General features: G+C 39.2%; 1 protein-coding gene across 1 annotated transcript in view; it reads left to right on the top strand.

Moving 5' to 3' along the window:
* Nucleotides 1-21,177, top strand: part of MICU1 (mitochondrial calcium uptake 1) — a 159,764-nt gene that overhangs the window by 51,668 nt on the left and 86,919 nt on the right. Inside the window, exons 4-6 of the mRNA XM_026713477.2 lie at nt 1,258-1,420; nt 3,840-3,883; nt 20,719-20,833. Of these exons, the coding sequence (XP_026569262.1) occupies nt 1,258-1,420; nt 3,840-3,883; nt 20,719-20,833 (322 nt within the window). The remainder of the gene's footprint in view (nt 1-1,257; nt 1,421-3,839; nt 3,884-20,718; nt 20,834-21,177) is intronic.

Raw genomic sequence — 21,177 nt, 5'->3', positions numbered from 1 at the left:
GCAAGATAATAAGTCCAATAATTCCAACAAGGCAAGATACGTGCACAGAAGCATAGCAATAATTCAGTCAGGAGGAATGCCAGGAATGTAGGGTAAAACTGTCAACACTAGATGAATTCAGTGTTTGTTCCCGACAAATGCCCCTCCCAACTGCCTCTCCTTTAAACTCCATCCCCAGGTGTGCCTTGTGGAGGGAATTGGGGCCCTTTCCTTCCTCATAAGCCATGCAACCCACATTGCTCTGTTCTGTGTTCTTCCCTGCACACCCAGGATGAAGAGGGCATGGGCTTTGGTCTTCATCTGAACCCCCTTTCCCTTGTTCTACCTCTTCCCTGCTCTGCCCAGCCTGACTTTGCCCTTCCCAAGTTTCCTCCACAGCCAGTGGAGCCACTCTCCCGCCCTCTGTCAGCTGTCCGTCTTCCCCCTCAGATTCAGACTCCGGCGGGGGCATGATATCTACCATCACTTTGGAGTTGCTACGCTTCCACTAGAGACCTATGTCCAACCCCCCCAGTGAGTTCCATTGACTCTTATCTAGTACCAATTTGCTTTGACGGTTACTAGATCAGATTCTTAGCCTGAAATAAACTCATACTCCTTTTGAACTCTACCGTGCCTCCTGGTTTCTTGCACCTGACATGCGGCAACTTGAAGATAGCAAATATTCATCAATAACTATAGATATCTGGTTGGTCTTGCATGCTAATAACCATTTGCTTTAGGATTTTCTTGCATTTTCCCCTTTTATTATTGTATCATGTGCTGGTTTTTTTATTGTGCTTGGTCTTGGACCATGAATGGATTTTGATTGATTGATTGATTGGTTGATTGATTGATTGGAACAACACAGGGGAATTAAACTGTGGTGGTATTTTCTTACTGGGAAAGCTTTACTCAAAAGTAGGACTGATTGTCACTTTTATTTCAATGCCAATTTTAACTGACTTCTCCCAATTATTTCTTCATTATGGTGCTGGTTTGTTGGCTGCTCTGTTGTTTTTATGCTTAATTTGTTTTTATTTTTTCAGAATGTTCCACTACTTCAGGAATGAAACCTAATTTGATTTTTATGTCTCTTGCAATCTGCCTGATGGGTAGATTGATCATACGGATAGATAAATAGACCTTAACAGCTCAGCTTGGGCCTTCAGATAGAATTATATATTTCTGTCAAAACATCATTTAACCTTTAAAAAAAAGTGGCTTAATTTATTGGAATTTAGAGAATGTTCACATCCAGTATTTATTTATTTTTAGGTGATGGAATATGAAAACAGGATTCGTGCTTACTCTACTCCTGATAAAATCTTTCGATACTTTGCCACATTGAAAATCATCAATGAGCATGGAGATTCAGAAGTATTTATGACCCCACAAGATTTTGTGCGATCTATAACACCAAATGAAAAGCAACCAGAAAGTAAGTCGCCTTGGATACTGTGATGGAAAATAGAAGGCTGGGAGGCACACCAGTAATCTTGGTTATTTCCTTTTTTGTAAAAGCTACTGAGATTGATCTCCTGTAGTTGTGCAGTTTGATGCCAGAGATCATTTCTCAGTTTCTCCCATCTCATTTTTAATGTTCTGCAGCACATGGTTTTAAACTATTGCTGAGGTAATCTTTAGTAATGGACTAAAACTGCCTTATAAACGTTTTTATTGCAGTTAAGATCTAGCCAATGTGTTGTAAAAATAATGTGGGTAATTGGCACTAAAGTTTTTTATTAAGGTGCATGACTGTGAGCATGAAGCTTTATGATAGTTTTCTCTAGCTTAGTATCTGCCATATTTGTTGGTCTATCATTCACATTATCTGCAAATGGTCTTGTGGGAGACACCTATAAGATAGAGATATACATCAATATGAATCACTCCAATGGAGAACAAAGGTCTTCATTGAAGGTCATCGACTAAACTATGGTTCAGTGCAGCACAGTATCATACTATAGCCGTGATGGCGAACCTATGGCATGCGTGGTGGAAGGGGCACGCAGAGCCATCTCTGCCGGCATGTGAGCTCAGTTCTACTACACATGCGTGTGCGCTTCCTGCCAGCCAGCTGATTTTCGGGTATCTGCCATGCATGCGCAGGGGGTGGGGTGCATGCAGGAGATGCATGCGCAGGGGGGCAGGGGGAGCGCGGGAGGCATGCGTACATGCACAGAGGCAGGGGAGTGCGGGGGGTTGCGTGCATGTACACAGGGGGGCAGGGAGAGTGTGGGGGTTGCGCACGCATGCGCAGGGGCCAGGGGAGTGCAGGGGGATCGCACGGGCATGAGCAGGGGGATGGGGGAGCTCGGGGAGGGGTCACTTGCATTACGGGTGCAGGCACGCAGGCACTTTTGGTACGCAACGACAAAAAGGTTAGCCATCACTGTACCATATCATCCAATATGGCATTTTGAGCCTCCATTTTCCCCTCCCAAAATTAGTTTCTTCCTGAAAGGAAAGTGACCAGTAAACATGAATGAATAATGGCAACAGTTGTATGAATTTATTGTGACTTTTAATCTACAGAAACGTGGCACGCAGATGTCAAAATGATCACTCAATGTTTATTCAACACAAAACAGATCAATTTGCATATTTTGGATTACTGGTTCCTATTGTGCTGGCTAATGACTGCAATGAAGTGTTTCATGAATTAAATCAGTATTATTGATTTTTTTAAATTAACTTAATATTAAACCTACGTGTAAAATCATAAAGTTGGAAGACCCTTGGAGAACTTCTAGGTCAGGGGTGTCAAACTCAAGGCCCCCAGGCTGAATCTGGCCCATGGGGTGCTTAGGTCTGGTCTGCGGGGCTGCCTGGGAACAGCGAAGGACCAGCCCATGGCACCTTTGCCAGCGAAAACAGAGCTCCATTTTTGTTGGCAGAGCGCTCGGACCACCACCGGCGCCCCCAACATGAGTGATGTCAAGCTGGCCACGCTCGCCCCCCAGGTCAAACACAACCCTGATGTGGCCCTCAATAAAATTGAGTTTGACACTGTTGTTCCAGCTCATCGCCCATGAAGGGTACCTTCTTTCTGTGATAACTATGGGGTGTGGGGGTGGGGGAATTAAGTAGTGTATCCTCTACTTAAAGAAGAAAAATTAAAGTAGTGTTTCCTCTATTTCAGTGTTTCTCAACTTTAGCTGCTTCAAGATGTGTGGACTTCAACTCCCAGAATTCTACAGTCAGCCATGCTGGCTGTGGAATTTTGGGAGTTGAAGTCCACATATCTTCAAGCGTCCAAGTCCACATATCTTCAAGCGGCCAAGGTTGAGAACCACTGTTCTACTTTCCCAACCCAATATGCTGGCTAGGGAATTCTGGGAGTTGAAGTCTACTCATTTTAAAGCTGCCAAGTTTGCAAAACACTGCTCCATACGTTCATTAAGCAAAGCATTTTGTATTCTCTTAATGGCAACTACTTATTTCCTTCCTTACCATATGAAAGGAAGGACATAATTTTTTTCTCTACAGGCCAAACTCTGATTCCATCCAAGTGTGCTGTTTCCAGGTACATGATTAATGATTATAGTAGCTGGGAAATGACAGGAGTGCACTGAAGGTAACATAGAGAATCAGAGTCGGGGGTGGGTGGGTGGGAGACGCATACCTAGCTGCAGGTAAAAGATGATATTGTTAGGAGGAGGTAGAGTGATTAAAGACAAAGATTTATTACAGAAACCTGTAAAACTAGATAGAAAATTATTATACATTAAAGTTGCTTTCCTGTATTTTTCATGTTTGATTTGATGGTTAAGGCTTAAGTGATGCATTTTCTTTAAAGAAACCACCAAAATGCCATTTCCAAATATGCTAATAAACCTGTTTGTTTTTATTCGCAGATTTAGGTCTTGATCAATTTGTGGTGAAACGCTATGATGGAAAGGTGAGATTTCTTAAATCTTTGGATGCATGTTAATTATATTTCTAACAATGGTGGAGTGAGGAGGGGGATGGGGAGAGGAAAAAGATGTCGTAGTCCCCCATTCCACGGATAAAATAAGTAAAGGCCTGGCATTTTTCAAGCAGACAATATTCTTTTTTTTTGGCTCATAATAATGAATGCAACTACATCTAAATTCTAAGGATTTTTTTTTTTACTGACTCTTATGAGACTCTAGAAAGCAACATCATGCTTCAAAGTAAAAAAAAACAAAATGGCCTGCTCTTCTGCTAGTTGTGCTGTGTCATTGCAGCAAAATAGCTACCGTACTCCAGTTTCCACTTCGTTATAAAATTCACATATACAAATTTTCAGGAATTTATTTTTTCCTGCCTCAAAGTAACGGAGTATTTAAAGTGGCCCTCATTTTTCTGTTGAAAACGGAAATAGGAAGGTGTGCCCTTTGCTAACCTATTCATTGCACTGGGTATCAATATCCAAATTCACTGTTTATCTAAGGACTACAGTGAATTAGGAATTAGGATATTGAATTAGGATATTGATATCCAGCGAGGGTACAGTGAATAGGGTAGCAAAGGACACACCTTCCTATTTCCATTTTGAACAGAGAAATAAGTTTTAGAATTTGTGTTGTTCTTTCTTTCTTTCCTCTGAGGCGGATTTCCCTGTTTTTTCCAGAGACAGGATAGTGTTCCTACCGCCTGCTTAGGGATAGCAGAAAGAAGTCTTAATATGTAGCCACATTATCTTTCCTCCATGTCCTCCTGCTCTTGTTCTGCTTATCAGCATCTCTGGATGGGCGGAATATAATAATTTAAGTTGTCATTGGTGACAGCTTCAAATGCATTCAATTTAAGGCCCTGCTGCCAGCTTTTATCAGACTGACTGGTAGAACAAGCAGATTAAGACAATTATTGGTTATTCGGGAGTGTGGCATTTAATATTTAATATCAGTCTCGGAACGATCAACTTCCTTGTTTGAGAAAAAAGTGCAGGTAGTCCTCAATGTACCCCCCCCAACTGAGACCAGAATTTCTGTTGCTAATCAAGATAACTGTTGAGTGAGCCGCATGCAATTTTATGACCGTTTTGCTATGGTGGATTAAGTGAACCACTGCCGTTCTTAAATGAATCCCATGTCCATTAAGTAAATCAAGCTTCCCATTGGCTTCGCTTGTCTGAAGCGGTCTGGGAAGATTACAAATGGTGATCACAGCCCATCCCCATGCTGCAACTGTCATAAATACATGCCAGTTGCCAAGTGCCCAAATTTTGATCACGTGACTGTGGGGTTGCTAAAACAGTTGTAAGTGTGAAGAGTGGTTGTAAATTACAAGTTGAGGACTACCTATGTAATTTAAAGGGTGTAGTCAAAGTACCGTCAGTTTTTAAAATGGGTACGCTGCTCTTTGAAACAGGTTTCTCCAAAATGCTCCAATGTAAGACTTATGCTATTTGCCCACATATATACAGGCTTGTTCATGTTTTCCTAGTGTGTAGTAAGCACGTATGCTGTAAATAAGTACAACCGTTTGCCTTTTTCTGAAACACTGCATTAGATTTTTAGACGTTTATGATTTTATGGACCCTTGTGTCACCCAGTTTATTCTTTCATCATAGAAGAACAAGTGTCTTAGTTGTAGTTAATTTGAACTGGAATTGCAGAGCGATTTTAGATATGCTTGAAAAAACAGTTTACATATCTCTTCCTAAGAGCTCTGTTTGGGAGGGTGGGCTTGCTGAAAATTCAGGGTGCCAAGGACTTAACTTGAAAGATTTGGTTGTGCTGAAAAAAAGTAGATTTTTTTCAGTGGTTTCCCCATATTATTATTATTTTTTTGCTGATTTATCTATTCATATTACTTTCAAATTACTTTGCTTTTCTGAGTTTAATAAAACAGTTTCTCTTGGTATGCTTTGCAGGAGGGGGAAAACTTAAATTAGCAATATATGCCCAGCTTTCATTGTCAGTGCTGTGTACATATTTATATAAGTTGCTGCTTTTCCTTCAAAATCTACAAATATTTGAAAAGATTTTGACAGATGGTGTAGCTTATCAGGAGAAGTAATTATTTGTATGACCATGTCTGTGCCTTTTACAATACCCAGAAGGTGAGATGTTAGCATATATTTTAGTAGATTTGTTCTCCAGATAACTGGGCCAGCTGCCAAAGATATATTGGAATCTCAGGTTAACCATGAAGTCAGCCATTAATGTTTAAGTGCCAACGGTTAATTGGGTTAATTTGCAGTTCTGTACTGAGGTTAAAGTAGGTTCCAAAAGACCAACTGTTTCTCCAGCCTAGTTCCTAAGGTGTTTTAGGCTTTGATTATCTTGATAACATTGATAAGAGCCGTGGTGGCGCAGTGATTAGAATGCAGTATTTCAGGCTACTTCTGGTCTTCTGCTGATTGCCAACTGCCAGGAGTTCAGCAGTTCAAATCTCACCAGGCTCAAGGTTGACTCAGCCTTCCATCCTTCCAAAGTCGGTAAAATGAAGACCCAGATTGTTTGGGGCAATATGTCAACACTGTAAACTGCTTAGAGAGAGCACCATGAAGCGGTATATAAGTCTAAGTGCTATTGCTAAGTGCTGTAGATGTTTATTGTCCAACCTGTGGAAAACACCAAGCTGGAGAAGAAGAGGAGTGATCGGTCACTTTGTGCTATTAGGAAGAAAACATGGCCTTTTTTTTCTTACAAAAGTTCTTTTATATTTCAAACTGGAGGTGACGGTGGAGGGCAATCTTGTCTGCAACATCCGTCACCTCATTTTGACAGGGTTGACCCAGCTGATCTGGTTGGCTAGATGGTTGTTCCCTCTCTACCTCATTGCTTCAGAAGTGTTGTCTCACAGCTGCATGGTCACTGGAAGAGGACAACCAGATAGCAGATTATATGAATCTTTGCTCAAGAATGAACTCTATGAATTGTTGGTTTCTGTTGAAACTTGAAGGCTTCTTATTTTGTTGGCATAAATTTGAAAGTACTGAACTAGACTGTTATATAGATTCCTTCTGTTCTTGATATTGTAGCAGGCAACTGATAAATGCTATTGATTTCCTCCCCTTTATTTGTTGCTTCTAAGGAGTTCAGCAATTCTTTCTTCCTGAAATGTTAACTTACTATTCTTTTTATTCTGCCGTTCCTGCCTTTATGATGTACATGATATTTTTTGGTTGGTTTGTTTTTCCTATTGTTGTAACAAACCTTTGCTCATTTTCTTCCTTTTCTTCCTAACCTTTACCCCTCTTCTCAGGATTTTTGGCAGGTACTGACTTTGTCAGCATGTGCTTTAACCAGTTTGTGCTTCAGAACCCATATCCACCCCTTTTAAAAGGGACAGCATATACACACACACACACACATATTTACTTTTTTTCTCCATCACCTGTCTTAAAATAGCCGTTTTCTTTACTTGGATTGTGCTACTTAAACAAATTAAAATATGGGCCTTTCAAACTTTTATTGATAGAATTGGGAATTCATTGCTAAGATATTTCAGATATTTACTGTACAGTGGGGGTCTCCAACCTTGGCCACTTTAAAACTTAACTCCCAAAGCTGACTGAGGAACTCTGGGAGTTGAAGTCGACCAGTCTTAAAGTGGCCAAGATTGGAGACCCCTGCTGTACAAGTTTTTTTTTCTTTTTTCTTTTCTTTTACGTAAAGTCACTAGATGCCATTTCATTACTAGGCTTAACAGCTTCCTGGATGCATTTTATGAACATTTTCTATTCCTCGACCAAAATGAAATAATAATTTTTCTTTACGATGAGAGAAATAAAACACGTTGATTTAAAGTATTGAACATTTTATGTCCTGTAAAAAAATAGAAAGAAAAGAAAAATAGAAAAGTTGATATAAGGAACAAGGCTTTTCCTTGAGCACAGTTGTGTTCAGTATAGTACTGGAATATTTTTCCAATATAATCAAATCTCTATTATCAGTTACCTTAAGATAATAACTGTAGCTCCTTTGTCACATTTCATTCCCCGTCCCACACACAATTTTTACTGAGGAACAAGCCATTTGAATTAAAAAGGGGACACACATAGAAATCCACTGCTGGTTTTTAAACTGCGTTTCAAGACCATCCTATCATAAAAAGTGGTTCTCAGTAAATTATGAAGGAATTAGTAATGAGCTTTACAGAAGAGCTGTCTGTAATCTCTGTTTGAGATTACATTAAAACAGAGGTGTGCAATTAATTTTCCCAAGGGGACATATGAGAAACTGAGACAATTGTGGAGGGCCGAACCATGTGTAAATTGAAGAAAAAAAAATAGTTGTTTTCAAAATAAAACGATGGCCAGACAGGGACTACCAAAGGGCCAATTGTGGCAAGCAACTGTAAAAAGCACAGGTCTGCATTAAAAGCTGTTTTGCTGTTAACGTCTTTTTAAAAATGCAAATAGCATCAGAAAAAAAATGATAATTTGGACACTACATATAATGGAGAATAAATTATCTCCTCGGCTTTCTGAACCTCCAAGTGCGAGATTTCCTCCCAGTGCAAGTCCCACTATCAAAAGTGGGGGTTTTCTTCAATAGACATTTGGAGCACGGATATCACCCTTCCACAGTCTTTCTCCAATAGCCAACTCTAAAGGTAGTCCTTGACTTATGGCCACAATTGGAGCCGGAGTTTGTGTAAAGCATGAGTCATAAGACTACATCACTTAGTGATGGCAATCTGGTAGCCCTGTTGCTGTTGTAACTCCAGATCAGGGGTGGGGTTGCTGGGGGTTCGCAGGGGTTCGGGAGAGCCCCTAGCTAAAATTCTGTGCAGTTCAGAGAAGCCCCCAAATCCCACTCTTGGCTGGCCCTGCCCACCCCGCCTCTCCCAGGAGCCCCCACGCGGCTCGTTTTGGATGCAGGTAAGTGCAGGGTGCGTGCGGAGGCTTGGGGAGGGCAAAACACGGCCTCCCCGAAATTTGGGAAGTCCGGAAATGAGCCTGTTTCCAGCTTCCAGGGAGCCTCCGGAGCCCCGAGAGGCTGTTTTCGCCCATCTGGAGGCTCAAGGAAAACCTCCAGAGCCCGGGGAGGACTAAAATAATCCTCCCCCATTGTGGTGCAGGAGACTGACTAGGCCACACCTACCGTGGCCACACCCACCCAGCAGAGAACCTGTTGCTAAATTTTTTGAAGCCCACCCCTGCTCCAGATGTGCATGTTGTCAAATGGGAAGCAGATGTGAGTTCTAGGTAAGGAATACAGGGGTGGAGGGAATGCAGGTTCAGGGATGCCAGGTAAAAACCATGTAGGCTATGTGCATGCATGTGTGTAATTATAGGAAGACCGAGGAAAAAATACATTGTGGCTCAAGGTTTTCTTGATGTGCCATCACAGTGGGACTGCAAGAAGTCTCTGAGCTGCAGCTTCCCCTGGGAGCCTCAACTGTCCTAGTGTTCTGACCAAGGCTTCCAAACTGTAATTACGCGCACACGTCTTTTAAAAACAAGACTTATTTTATTGCAACATTTTCATTCCCAGCTGGAATTAATCTCAAACAGTCCCCCAAGATAAGCACACACCTTTCAGTTCTGTGAAGTGCTGCCGATAACAGAAGTAGCAAATGAACTAGAAAAGAAACCAACCAAGTACAAAAAAAACCAACCGAAGTACAAAGAGCTTCAAGAATGACTCTGAACCAATCAAACTACTTTGCTTCCTGCAAAGGTATTGGCATCTTGGCCTGACTTTTATACCTTACGGAAGGGGCAATCACCTCCCAGCCTTACTCCCGAGTCACCCCTTTTGTTTCCCCTCTCGCCTTCTGGCAGCTCTGTGCACATGCGCACTGGGAACAGGCTCCCCTGGGTCCTCAGCCTCGCTGCTGCCAGCAACTCCGGAAGCTCAGAAGGCAGCACCCCACTCCCAGATGGTCCTGGCCCTATCTCTGCATTGGATGCAGGACCTCATCCGAGTCCTCTCCAGACTCCCTGACTGGTCCCCGATTCTACTGCTGGCTGCACTGGCTGCTGGTGAACCACAACACCTAGCCCAGTTCCAGCCACAGTCCCCCGCTCCTTGTCACCCTGTACTCTGAGTTCCCTGCTGCCTTGTACTCCACCACCCTAGCTGATTTTTGCTGTCTTCTTGTTCCCACTGCCGATGAGGCATGCCCAGTCTGCCCCTTCACGAGGCCGCTGCTGGCCACATGAAGCCATTATTCCTAGATCGCACGAGGAATCTGCCATGGATAGACCTGGGGAAGAAAGCCTCATGTGGCCAACAGCTTTCTTGGTCAGCTGAGAGGGAGAAAAATAATGGCAAAAGTCAAGTAGGACTTCAGGAGCCATAGAGTGTAGAGAGCCAAAAGGACATAGATGGGGGGAGATAATTGGACGGGGTAGTTGAAGTGCTCCTGGGGTTATAAATGAGGGTGGGCTGCCAAGTATCCAAATGTTGATCTATTATGTTGGGGATGCTGCAATAGCCAATGTTAGGCATCGAGAATCAGGATTATTCATAAAGTTGCAGCACAGAGGATTCATTCAATATCTGGCCAATAACAATTAGCACTGAACTGATGCTAGATAAGGGTTAACATAATTCAAAGGAGGGCTAGACTTGGATCTCTTGTAGCAATGCAGGAACTCTAAACTGATGACACATTTAACTCCGCCCTCTAGTTCTACCTGCTCTTCTCCTGCAGCCGTAACTTCAAGGACTATTAAATGAATAGTTATAAGTCAAGGACTACCTATAATAAGTATTTCCCAAAAATATATATGAATCTTTAATGACCCTCAGAGTTCCTGCTTTAGTTTCATCTGGTGATTGTAGCTGAAAGATATTAAGGGAATTGGGAGGAAAAAGCAGAATAATGACAGAAATATATTTCTAATAACATTCTAGAGCCGTGGTTGCCAACCGGTGGGCCACAAGAAAATTTTTGTGGGCCGCAGAGAAATGTCACCTCCAGAGCACCCCCCAAAGCAATTAATCCAGGCTGCACGGGAACACAAGACTGCGCTGCCTACATAGCCCATGGGAACCTTCCCCACCCACTTACTCCTTACCTGGCAAACTTGCTTGCTAAGTTGCTGTTTTTCCTTTTTTTCCCCGACCATCAGCTGTTCTGCTGTGCCGGGAGATTTAGATTAACTAGAAAGCAGGAAACCATTGGATTTCTTGTTCTCTAGCTAATCTTTAGATCTTCCTTAGGACTGAAGCTTCTATTATTCAGTGCAGATTCAGGTAGCCGATGGCAGAAAGATAGATCTTTGAATGAATCTGTGATTCTGTGAGCAACTCAATCTGCCTGCCTGCTTTGCCTGATTTTGGGTAAAAGTTGCTATTTTTTAATAAAAAAAAACAATATTTACATAAATATTTATAATATTTACATACAAGCCATGCCCAGCCAGTCACATGACCACCAAGCACACCCACAAATTAGGCCATGCCCACAGAACCGGTTGTTAATAAATTTGAATCCCACCTCTGCCTGTGTGTGTGTGTGTGTGTGTGTGAGTGAGAGAGAGAGAGAAAGAGAGGTTAGATCAGATATCTCTCTCTCTCCCTCTCCCACCAACGTCAGCAATCCACCATCAGTCAAAATTCATATTAGTGGTCCCTGGGATTTAAAATCTGAGTTTGGTGGTTGCTGAGGTCCAAAAGGTTGGCGACCCCTGTTCTAGAAAGCTCTCTAAGCTTTTATATTTGCTAATATTTATGGCTGGAGTGCACCTCTAATAGCTTTGAGCATTTCCCAGAGTGAGGTGTCATAATTCCAAATTGTAGTCTTTCCATTGACAAATGTGTCTATCTGTGGAAGATTTCCCCAAGGTGGTCTTTATAACATAAAACGTTACATCCTAAGCAAATAGGGCATTTTATAACAAGGGTGATATTCACTCTTTGGCATCTGTACTGACAAGTATTGAATATGAAACCTTACGTAGGCCCTGGAGAAAGACTTACCCTGAAATGCTCATCACTTGTTTGCCCATATATCATATATGAGTCAGTTTAGAATACTGATAATTCTCTTTTTTTTCTGAGCTAAAACTTTTGGTTTTGTTTTAAAGAAGTGTTAAAGATTTTTTTCACCGTTGATAAACCTGGAGCCATGTTTTATACTGAAAACAAACCTACTGAGCAAATGCAATGCAGGAAGCTACTGCAACAGCTTTACTAAACAAGCAACATATTATAAAATAAGATAACCTTTATTGTCATTTTTTTCTGTGAACACACTGGCACACATTAAAAAATAAAATTCTTTCTCTCAAAAGAATCCACTCAAGCTAGCAACACTATCTAGGACGCTTTAACCAAGTCTCTATTGCAATGACTTCTCACCTCCCAGTTTGTTATTAAACCTAGCTTCACGTAATCCATTTTCGGCTCTGAGGAGCAAACATTAGCAAACAAAATAGATACTAATGACACTCATGAAACATGGGGAGTTTTTTTGCCTGGCATTTTACGTAGATTAACATCAACCCTGTGAAATTAGTAAACTTTCATACTTCTTCATCAAATATGGGATTGGATTTGGGATGATACCCTCAGGATTAAGCATTCTAATTTATCCTCCTTTCCTTCACTCGTTTGGGGAAATAGGAAAAAAGGCTACTAGAAATATACTCAGTCAATTGCATGAAAAATAGGCATATATGAAAACCAGAATCAAAGTATTGGTAAATTGTCAACACGAGCAGCATGTGAATTCTCACAGAGGATCAATTCTGTAACCAAATTACTGACTAATGTAATCTGTAAAAGCCATGAAATAGATTAATTCAGTAACCAAGTTAAGATTAGTTTAAAAATCAGAAGATACCATGGGTGATTGAAGAGGTATACGTGTACCAAAGGTGTTTTTTCAAAAGGAAATTGGACTTTGGTTTTCTTTGAAGAACTTTAGCTTCTCATCCAAGAAGCAAACCGTCTTCAAGGAAAAACAAAGAAAGTCCAGTTGCCTTTTAAAAAAATCTTTGCTACGTGTGGTGCACCCTAACATTTCAGTTTGTTTTTCTTATAAGCTAGTACCCTTGTATCTCTCTTTCAAAATACATCCAGTGGTATCTCTTCATAAACACAACAGAGCACAATGAAAGCAAACTACACCCGGGTTATCAATAAATCATTGCCTCTCTCACTTAAACTTTTCGTGTGCTATTTTTGTTGCATGAAGATACATTGATTTTGGAAGAATCCAGTGGGTAGTCTTCTCCGAGTTGCAAAATTCTATAGTGCACTTAAAGTGTACAATGAAAGAACAAATACCTGAAATGATTTAAAAAGACAAATGTGGACTGTTTCTGAATATTGGAGATCCACCATGAGGATTACCAGATATATTCTGTCCCTTTTAAATAGGCTTTTTCCTTCTTGCTTTCTTTAGAAGGACTCACCCCTTGCTTGCTGGGCTCCTGCTGCCTGTGGAGGGTCTTGGGACATTGGTGGCTTGGTTTCCTCTGGATAGTAGAATGCTAGCCTTCTAAGTTCTTGCATTTCAGGTGCAGCTTTTTTTAATGGCGATGGTTATTTAATTTGTTACCGGGAAAGGTATCACGTGCACATTTCTCTTTCTAGCCTCTGAAAACCACCAGGAGCACAAGTCTTGCTCGATGCATCATGAGGTCAATTTTACAGAGGAAGATTGCATACTGTTCTTTTAAATAAAAATAGCAACAGTTCTCATTTTTCTCACGGGAATAAATATTTTTTCTTGGCTCAAATTATAAAATGTGCGCTATGCACGTTTTTTTTTTTTTTTTGTGGGATCTTTCTGATTTTCTAGGTTTACTGGTCAAAGAAATTGCAAAGCAGTTTCCCCACTGAGGCTGCAGTATTTCATAGAAATGTTCATCTCCATATTTTTTTTAAAAAAAAATCTCACCCGGATGATATCCATTTTCCTGCTAATGTAAAACACGCTTTTCAGTCAGCTGCACCACCTGTCTACTGCAAATAAATACTGTAAATATTATAATTCAGTAGTGCAGCCCTGTAGTTGTCCAAAATAAGCTTCATTACCCATGTAATGGGAGGTTCAGGTATCTATAGCAGGGGTGTGAAACTCGATTTCATTGAGGGCCACATCAGGGTTGTGTTTGACCTTGATAGGCTTGGCCATGGTAGGCATAGCCAATCCAACATCACTCGTTTCAGGTGTGCTTGTGGTGGTCCGAGCACTCTGCCAGTGAAAATGGGTCCTGATTGCCTCCTGCAACCCTGTGCCAGCAGAAACGGAGCTCGGGAGGGCCCTCCCGAGCTCCGTTTTTGCTGGCAGAGACACTGCAGGCCAATCCTTCACTGTTTCCAGGGTGGCCCCGATCCGGCCCCCGGGCGTTGAGTTTGACACCCCTGATCTATAGGACTGCAGTCTGAATTTAACATGCAATGTTTGATCTGTCAGCGCTCCAGGGAAAATCCATTCCTGTCAGTAACTCCAAGACACACATCCTCTCAAAGTACTTTAATGGAATTCATTGCTGCCATGATCATGTGTATAAAGTTTGGGAGAAAATGGACAATTTTCCCACTAGACTTTTCCAGCTAATGTTTCTCCTGGATCTGTTGACAGCACAACATAGTTTCAAATAGTCATCAGTTAAGTTCCTTAATTCCTATGGTAATTAAAGATCCCACTCATTTTTTGAGACTCTCAGGTTGACCCTTTTTGTTACTTAACAACTTTTGGAAAACCAACTTTAATAAAACATTTTTCAGTGCCCAAAATATGCTTATTTACACAGACGAATTTAGATCATGTTATTCTGAAGCAACAACGGTTCAAGTATCTTGGTAGTGAGCAATCAAAAGAGATTTCAAAGGTGTACATCTCTTGTCCATCTGTTGAAACTAAGGCATATTAAAATATATTTATATAAAATATATTGGATAACAGCTTGGGAAGGATAACTATTGGGGCTGTGCACAGTGAAAATTATTGGAGATTGTGCATTGGATTTCACATGGACATAATATCTCTCTGTTATGCATTAAAGCAGCCATCTGTTACAAGCTTCCATGCCAACCTGAAAAAAAATTGATGTCACTGCTTTTAGGAGTTGCCTCCTTAAAATTAGATTTATATTAATATGATCCTTAAGGCAGACAGAACCTTTTTTTCAGGTTTGCCAACATGTCTTTAATGAACAGTTGATACTGCAGTCTCCTCAGTGTTCCTGTTAGAGAACCTGGAATATTTTTTCCCTATAAAGGTCTCTATCCTAGCTAATCCAGTTTTACTTCGTCATCCACAATTCTCTTTGCCTTTAAACTTTTCTAACACTCCACACCAACTCCAGTCTGAGAAGCAATTCTCAGTGGGATGACTTGGTGAAAGTTTACTTACATCCAAGTAAGTCCATAAGAGCCATACGCTGCCAATTAAAAGATTACTTCAACTTCTGTGTACATTATGCAGTTAACAAACCTGAGAGTGGTCAATGGGGATTGAAAGAGAATGATATTACAACAAATACAATACGCAGAATCTTAAGCATTCATGTTTTCTCTAACGATTGTTCAGTTTCTGTGATCCTATATAAGGCAGATGAGACCGAACAAATTATCTAAATTGTTAAGATGTATGCACTTCTGGCACGCATGATATACAGTACGTATTTAGTTTTGATGGAAAAACAATGTATTGATTGCTTAAGATTATCAACTTGTTTTTTTTTAAGTATTGAAGTGTAAATATTAATGGCATGGAAAATATCACTGAACATTCACTGCTTTCTTTCATAATTTATGATAAGTGGTCACTTCATTCTCCATTTTATAGTAAGAGTGTTTCCTATATCTCTTGGTATGCAGACATTGATCATTAATTTTATTTATATTATTATTGGTATATGAAAGTTAAAATAATATATTTGAGGCCTACCTGTGTTCTTAAAAACAATGCTGGTGACTTTGAATTAAGATTATTATCTATTTATAGTTTTGGTGTGTTCTTATTTGCCAATCTGCATTCATATTTTGTCCAAACTAGACTAGATTACATCCAGATTTGCAAAACAGGAAGAAGTTGGTGGGGAATCGCACTGTTCTCGAATTCCTTCTAATCTTAGTAGCTTTTACTACTGTGTTGTAGTAGGTAACAATTAGACTATATTTTCTGGAGCAGAACAAAGCATTGTAAGACAATGGGAATCAGAAAATGCTAATTCTTTTCTCCAACAGAAACTCTCCATAGTCTGCAGGGTTCCTCCCTCCCTCCCTCCTTTCTTTCTTTCTTTCTTTCTTTCTTTCTTTCTTTCTTTCTTTCTTTCTTTCTTTCTTCCTTCCTTCCTTCCTTCCTTCCTTCCTTCCTTCCTTCCTTCCTTCCTTCCTTCCCTCCCTCCCTCCCTCCCTCCCTCCCTCCCTCCCTCCTTTCTTTCTTTCTTTCTTTCTTTCTTTCTTTCTTTCTTTCTTTCTTTCTTTCTTTCTTTCTTTCTTTCTTTCTTTCTTTCTTTCTTCCTTCCTTCCTTCCTTCCTTCCTTCCTTCCTTCCTTCCATTCCAACTAGCATGGACAAAGGTTGTGTCCACATTTTCTTTAAACCCAGAATTTTAAAAATCAATATAGATTCTAAATTAATGCAATGTATTCCTTCAGTTTAAATATTGTATGCTCAAAAAAAGAAAAAAAGCTGGAGACACAGATAAAAATTCAAAATCTGCTTATTAAATACACACTGACCAAGGGTATATTTTAATGGTCATTGCTATGGTGATTAATAATATTAATGTGCTATAGTTCAATTTCTGAAATTGAATTTGTGGTACTAGTAAATAAAGCAATATAAATAATTATTTGGCATGGGATTTTTTTTTCCATTGGTGTTTCATAATTCATATATCTCAAAGCATATTACTAATCTCTGTGCTTTAATAAAGCCTTTGTAATCTTATATGCTTGGCTCTGTTTATGTGATGACCAAGCTGTCCATAAATTGCTAGGTTAAATGTGGCAATCCTATTCTGAATTTAACTGTAGCTTCAAAATCCCTAGTCCTTTTTGTCCTTGATACCAAAGACAGTGATACAGCTATATGTGTAAATGTACTTTGTGATACTGTATAGTATATACATCATGCCTTACAACAATTAGATGTTCTACTATATCAACTTTTTAGAACATATGAATACATTTGTTGTCACTTTGACAGTCGGGCCTTTAGTGGCCTGCCTTAAAACATTTGCTCTCTTTTCCTGCCTGGTCCATACACAGCAGCCTCATCAAAATGTATTTACTTTTTATTCCTCATTTAATTAAAGGTCTAAAATCAATGTTTTCCAATTGTGACATTTCCAGATGTGTGAACTTGGAATCTCAGGATTCCACAATCACTTATTGATTAGATAGATGGTCATTGATTAGAATTCGGAGAATTGAAATTTACACATCTGGAAATTGCCAGGTTATGGAAATATTTGTCTAAATCCATCTGACGGAAATTGAAACCGGTCATCTCTTTGACTATATAAGTATTGCAGTAGAGAGAATATTCTTACATGTTGGTATATACTATTCAGCTGAGCAGTGTGGTGACCTAGTGGTGAAGACACTCACCTCCCACTTGGAAGGTTGAGAGTTCAATCCTAGGTAGCATCAGGTATTTCTCTCCTAGGGTCCAAGGAAAAAAAATCTACTGAGAACTCTGCGTGGCATCAGGAAGGGAATCCAGCCAGTAAAAGCTCAGCTCCAACCAGTCACTCTGACTCTATCCCAAATGAAGAGATTACAGGGTCGTAAAAAGGGAGTTGGTATAATATTCAGTGGCACTACAATTATTTCTAGATGCTTGTACCCTATGGCTAGAGTGGCTTTCATTTTTCTAGGAATATTATTTTGAATTATAAATGGGTTAAGTTGAATTACTTAGTATGACAATGAGCTTCAGACAATATTGGACAGACTCAGTTGATGTGGGGAAATATAAAATTCTTCAGTAAGCCAAACTGTTTTTTAAAATAATCATCACCATCACATCTTTTCAGTAATACTTCCATTTTTATAAATGGGAACTTTATAAAATAATTAATTTGATTACAGATAGAAATGAATTTGGAATCTAGGTGCAAAGAGGACGTATAAAATGTGGATAGAGCAGAATGTACTATTAGTCTTTCTGATGTCAATGTCAAGTCATTAAGAGAAGCCTGATCTACTTAGCATTAACTACATGCCATTTATTATAACTACTACTACTACTATTACTACCACTGCTACTACTACCACTGATTATATCGCACCTGCATGCTTGCTTTTTAAATAAACTTGCATTTGATTCAAGAGTAATAATGCATTGTGCTGGAATGATAGTTGGGGAAGATGGTGTTGAGATTCATAAAACACATTCTTATACAAGAGAATGTGTTTGAATAACTGATGTGCCTGTTGTATTAATCTAGTTCCCAAAACTGCATCAAGGTGTCCGAAGCTCATTCATTATGATATTTAGAACTCCATAATATAAAGTGGATATTTTTAGCAGTAGTATATGCTGTATGAAATATATATTGTTACTACTCCTAATGTAAAGAAGGATACAGAATGCCATAATAAAATTGTAAATAATGACTGGAATAAACATTGTTTGGGTCTAACGTTTTACAAACAGAATGCCTTTAAATGAGTTTAAAATCTCAAAGGTCTGTTTCTCTAAATCTGCAATCTATATTTCAGTGGAAATCAACCTCAATTCAGTGGAACTTATTTTAGAGTTGCATGCTCGAGAGATACTAAAATGCAAGAGATAGGAATAGTAACAGTATGATTGCATAATCTTGAAGTTATAATACTGTAAACAAAAGAGTTCTGATTTTAGGTACTGTTTTCATAATCTTACAGAGCAGTGAGTCTCAAATCTTTGTCAATTGTATGTATAATTGTTGGCCATACAATATCCTTATGTAGCTTTCCCTTTTGATTTTGTCAGAATAAATATAATGACACCGACAGATACTGACAGAAGAGAATATTGTAGTTTCAACCATGAACTACATATTTGTCGGGTCCTTGGTGCTCTCTAAGCTTGGTTATCTTTTTGAGATGTTTCATTACCCTCTTAGGTAACATCATCAGTGCTAGAACAGAATGGGAGTGTTGCTGTTTTTTATATATTAGTAGCTTATCCTGTCAGTGGATAAGCTGGGAGCATTCTTGGTGGTTCCTTTGTTAGGTTGTTATTTATTGTTTGAAAGCCACCAAGTTCGGAGAACACCAAGGACTTCATAAATATAATGAGTGAATACTGATATGAGTATTTTGCAGGATAAGTACAACTTCTCACTCTGTGAAATGTTGTCACTGAGAATGTTTCTTGTTATAAGTTCTTCCTGGATATTTTGACAATCCTACATAGCTAGAATTATTGAAAAAGAGTGTGGTGATTATCCTTTCTCTCAGCATGATTACTTTATTATGGATTTATCTCCAGTTCTGGTACTTCAGACAGAAATAGAATGATAGCACCAGACAACATCTCAATCTCAATTTCTAATCAATGCCTTCTCCACATTTCTTAATTATGACTGTTATTGTTTCAAATGTTTCTTGCTCTTCAAATGCAACAGATGATGATGATGTCAATGTGCTTTAAGTGTCGTTGCTTAACAAATTGTCTTTCCTTTATCTCATATATGATGGGATCCTCGCTAGACAGAGGTAACAGATAGGGAACAGTTGTATAACTGGACCCTGGTGTGTTGTTGATAGTGTCTTTTGTTCCCTAATACTGCTCTTAAATTTGTGCTTGTGATTTAATGTGCTCCCGTGCTTGCATGCTTCATATACATTAACCACAACTCACTTGATCCTTTTTAATATTTCTACTTCTCTCTGTGTGTGTGCGTGTGTGTGTGTGTGTGTATGGTGCTTGTCTTCTAATACTTCTGAAAAAAATTAACAATTTTAAGATGATAGAACTCAACTTCTCTAACCCAAATTGTTGCATCTTTTTTTTTTTTGGCCTTTAAAACTTCAGAAGGCAAAAATGACTTAATAGCTTTCAGTTTACTAATTAAATCTATGGATAGAAGGAGAAAGAAAAGACATTGTGGGAGTCTGTCTGCATTACAATTACCAATTGATGATAAACTGTGGCCTCTTAATCATGACACTGAGATTAGATTTGGTCTTTTATCTTTATTTTCATTAGCGTATATTTCCCAGTCCTGCTGTTAAAAAGAGTTTTGCATTATGTATGCCTCGCCAAAAATCATAGCTAAGGCAAATCCTTTAAATCACGTCTGCAAACCTTCAAAGCTAGTTCAGTTTTGCAGTTTTAGAAAATATGTGGCACTATTAATTCTGGTTTCCTGAAATGTTCATATAATGCAACACTGCTATTAAATTCAAGTGCTATAGCCTACTTTCTATTTCATAATCAAATTAAGAGATGGGCAATATTTTATCTATGCATAAAAGTATAGAGTCTCCAAAACCACCATCAGTAAATTCTTTCCAGTTCCTATGTATTAAAACTGGTAAGATAGAAGCTTTGAAATACCTACTACTAAGTTAGAGGAAACAAGACATATCTTGATTTGCCTTGGATTGAAAATGTTAACAGCACGATCCTAGCCTGCTCACATAGAAATAATTCCTGTATTAAAAGGGATTTAGACTCAAATAAGGACTGAAATTTATGTGAAATATAGATAGAAGAGAACTTGATTTTAATATTTTAACCCCCAAAAGCCCATCTGACAGATTTAAAGGCTGGAAAGGTATCTGAATGGTAATAGAAGGGGTTTATTAATAATAATAATAATAATAGTATTAAAGCTGTGGTCTGTTATTAATTAAGTATATTTTTCCTCTCTTGGGATTGTGGTATTCATAATCTTTTAAAATAGAGAATTTCCCAGGAACGTGAGAAGTTTGCAGATGAAGACAGCATCTTTTATGCCCTTGGAGAATGTGGCTTGATTTCCTTTTCTGATTATATCTTCCTCACAACGGTCCTGTCAAGTAAGTACATGTTTTTGTTCCATACTGTTTCCATTTTCAGGGTTTTTTTTTCCTAAATAACAAAGAATAACCAAGTCCAAAGAGTTCTGTTATTACAACTTAAAACATCATTGGCATTGATGAAATTATCGTCAGTCAATTGCAAAAGGCAGCCTTACTTGGAACAGCTTACATTCTGTGAGGATCCCTCTATGATTAAACAATATCTGCCTACCCCAAGTCCTTGGGAAGGACTTGATAGGTGGATCAAAATGCAGCCTCTAGACATCTGGTTGATTGTGCAATGCGCCATAACAACAATGTTTTTGTGATTTGATCGTACTCACAGTTGTTGTCAATGTGCA

Source organism: Pseudonaja textilis, chromosome 4 (assembly GCF_049901715.1).
Source record: "Pseudonaja textilis isolate UNSWEBS1 chromosome 4, rPseTex1.2, whole genome shotgun sequence".
Classification (NCBI taxonomy): Eukaryota; Metazoa; Chordata; class Lepidosauria; order Squamata; family Elapidae; genus Pseudonaja; species Pseudonaja textilis.
This window is presented reverse-complemented; position numbering and strand designations above follow the sequence as displayed.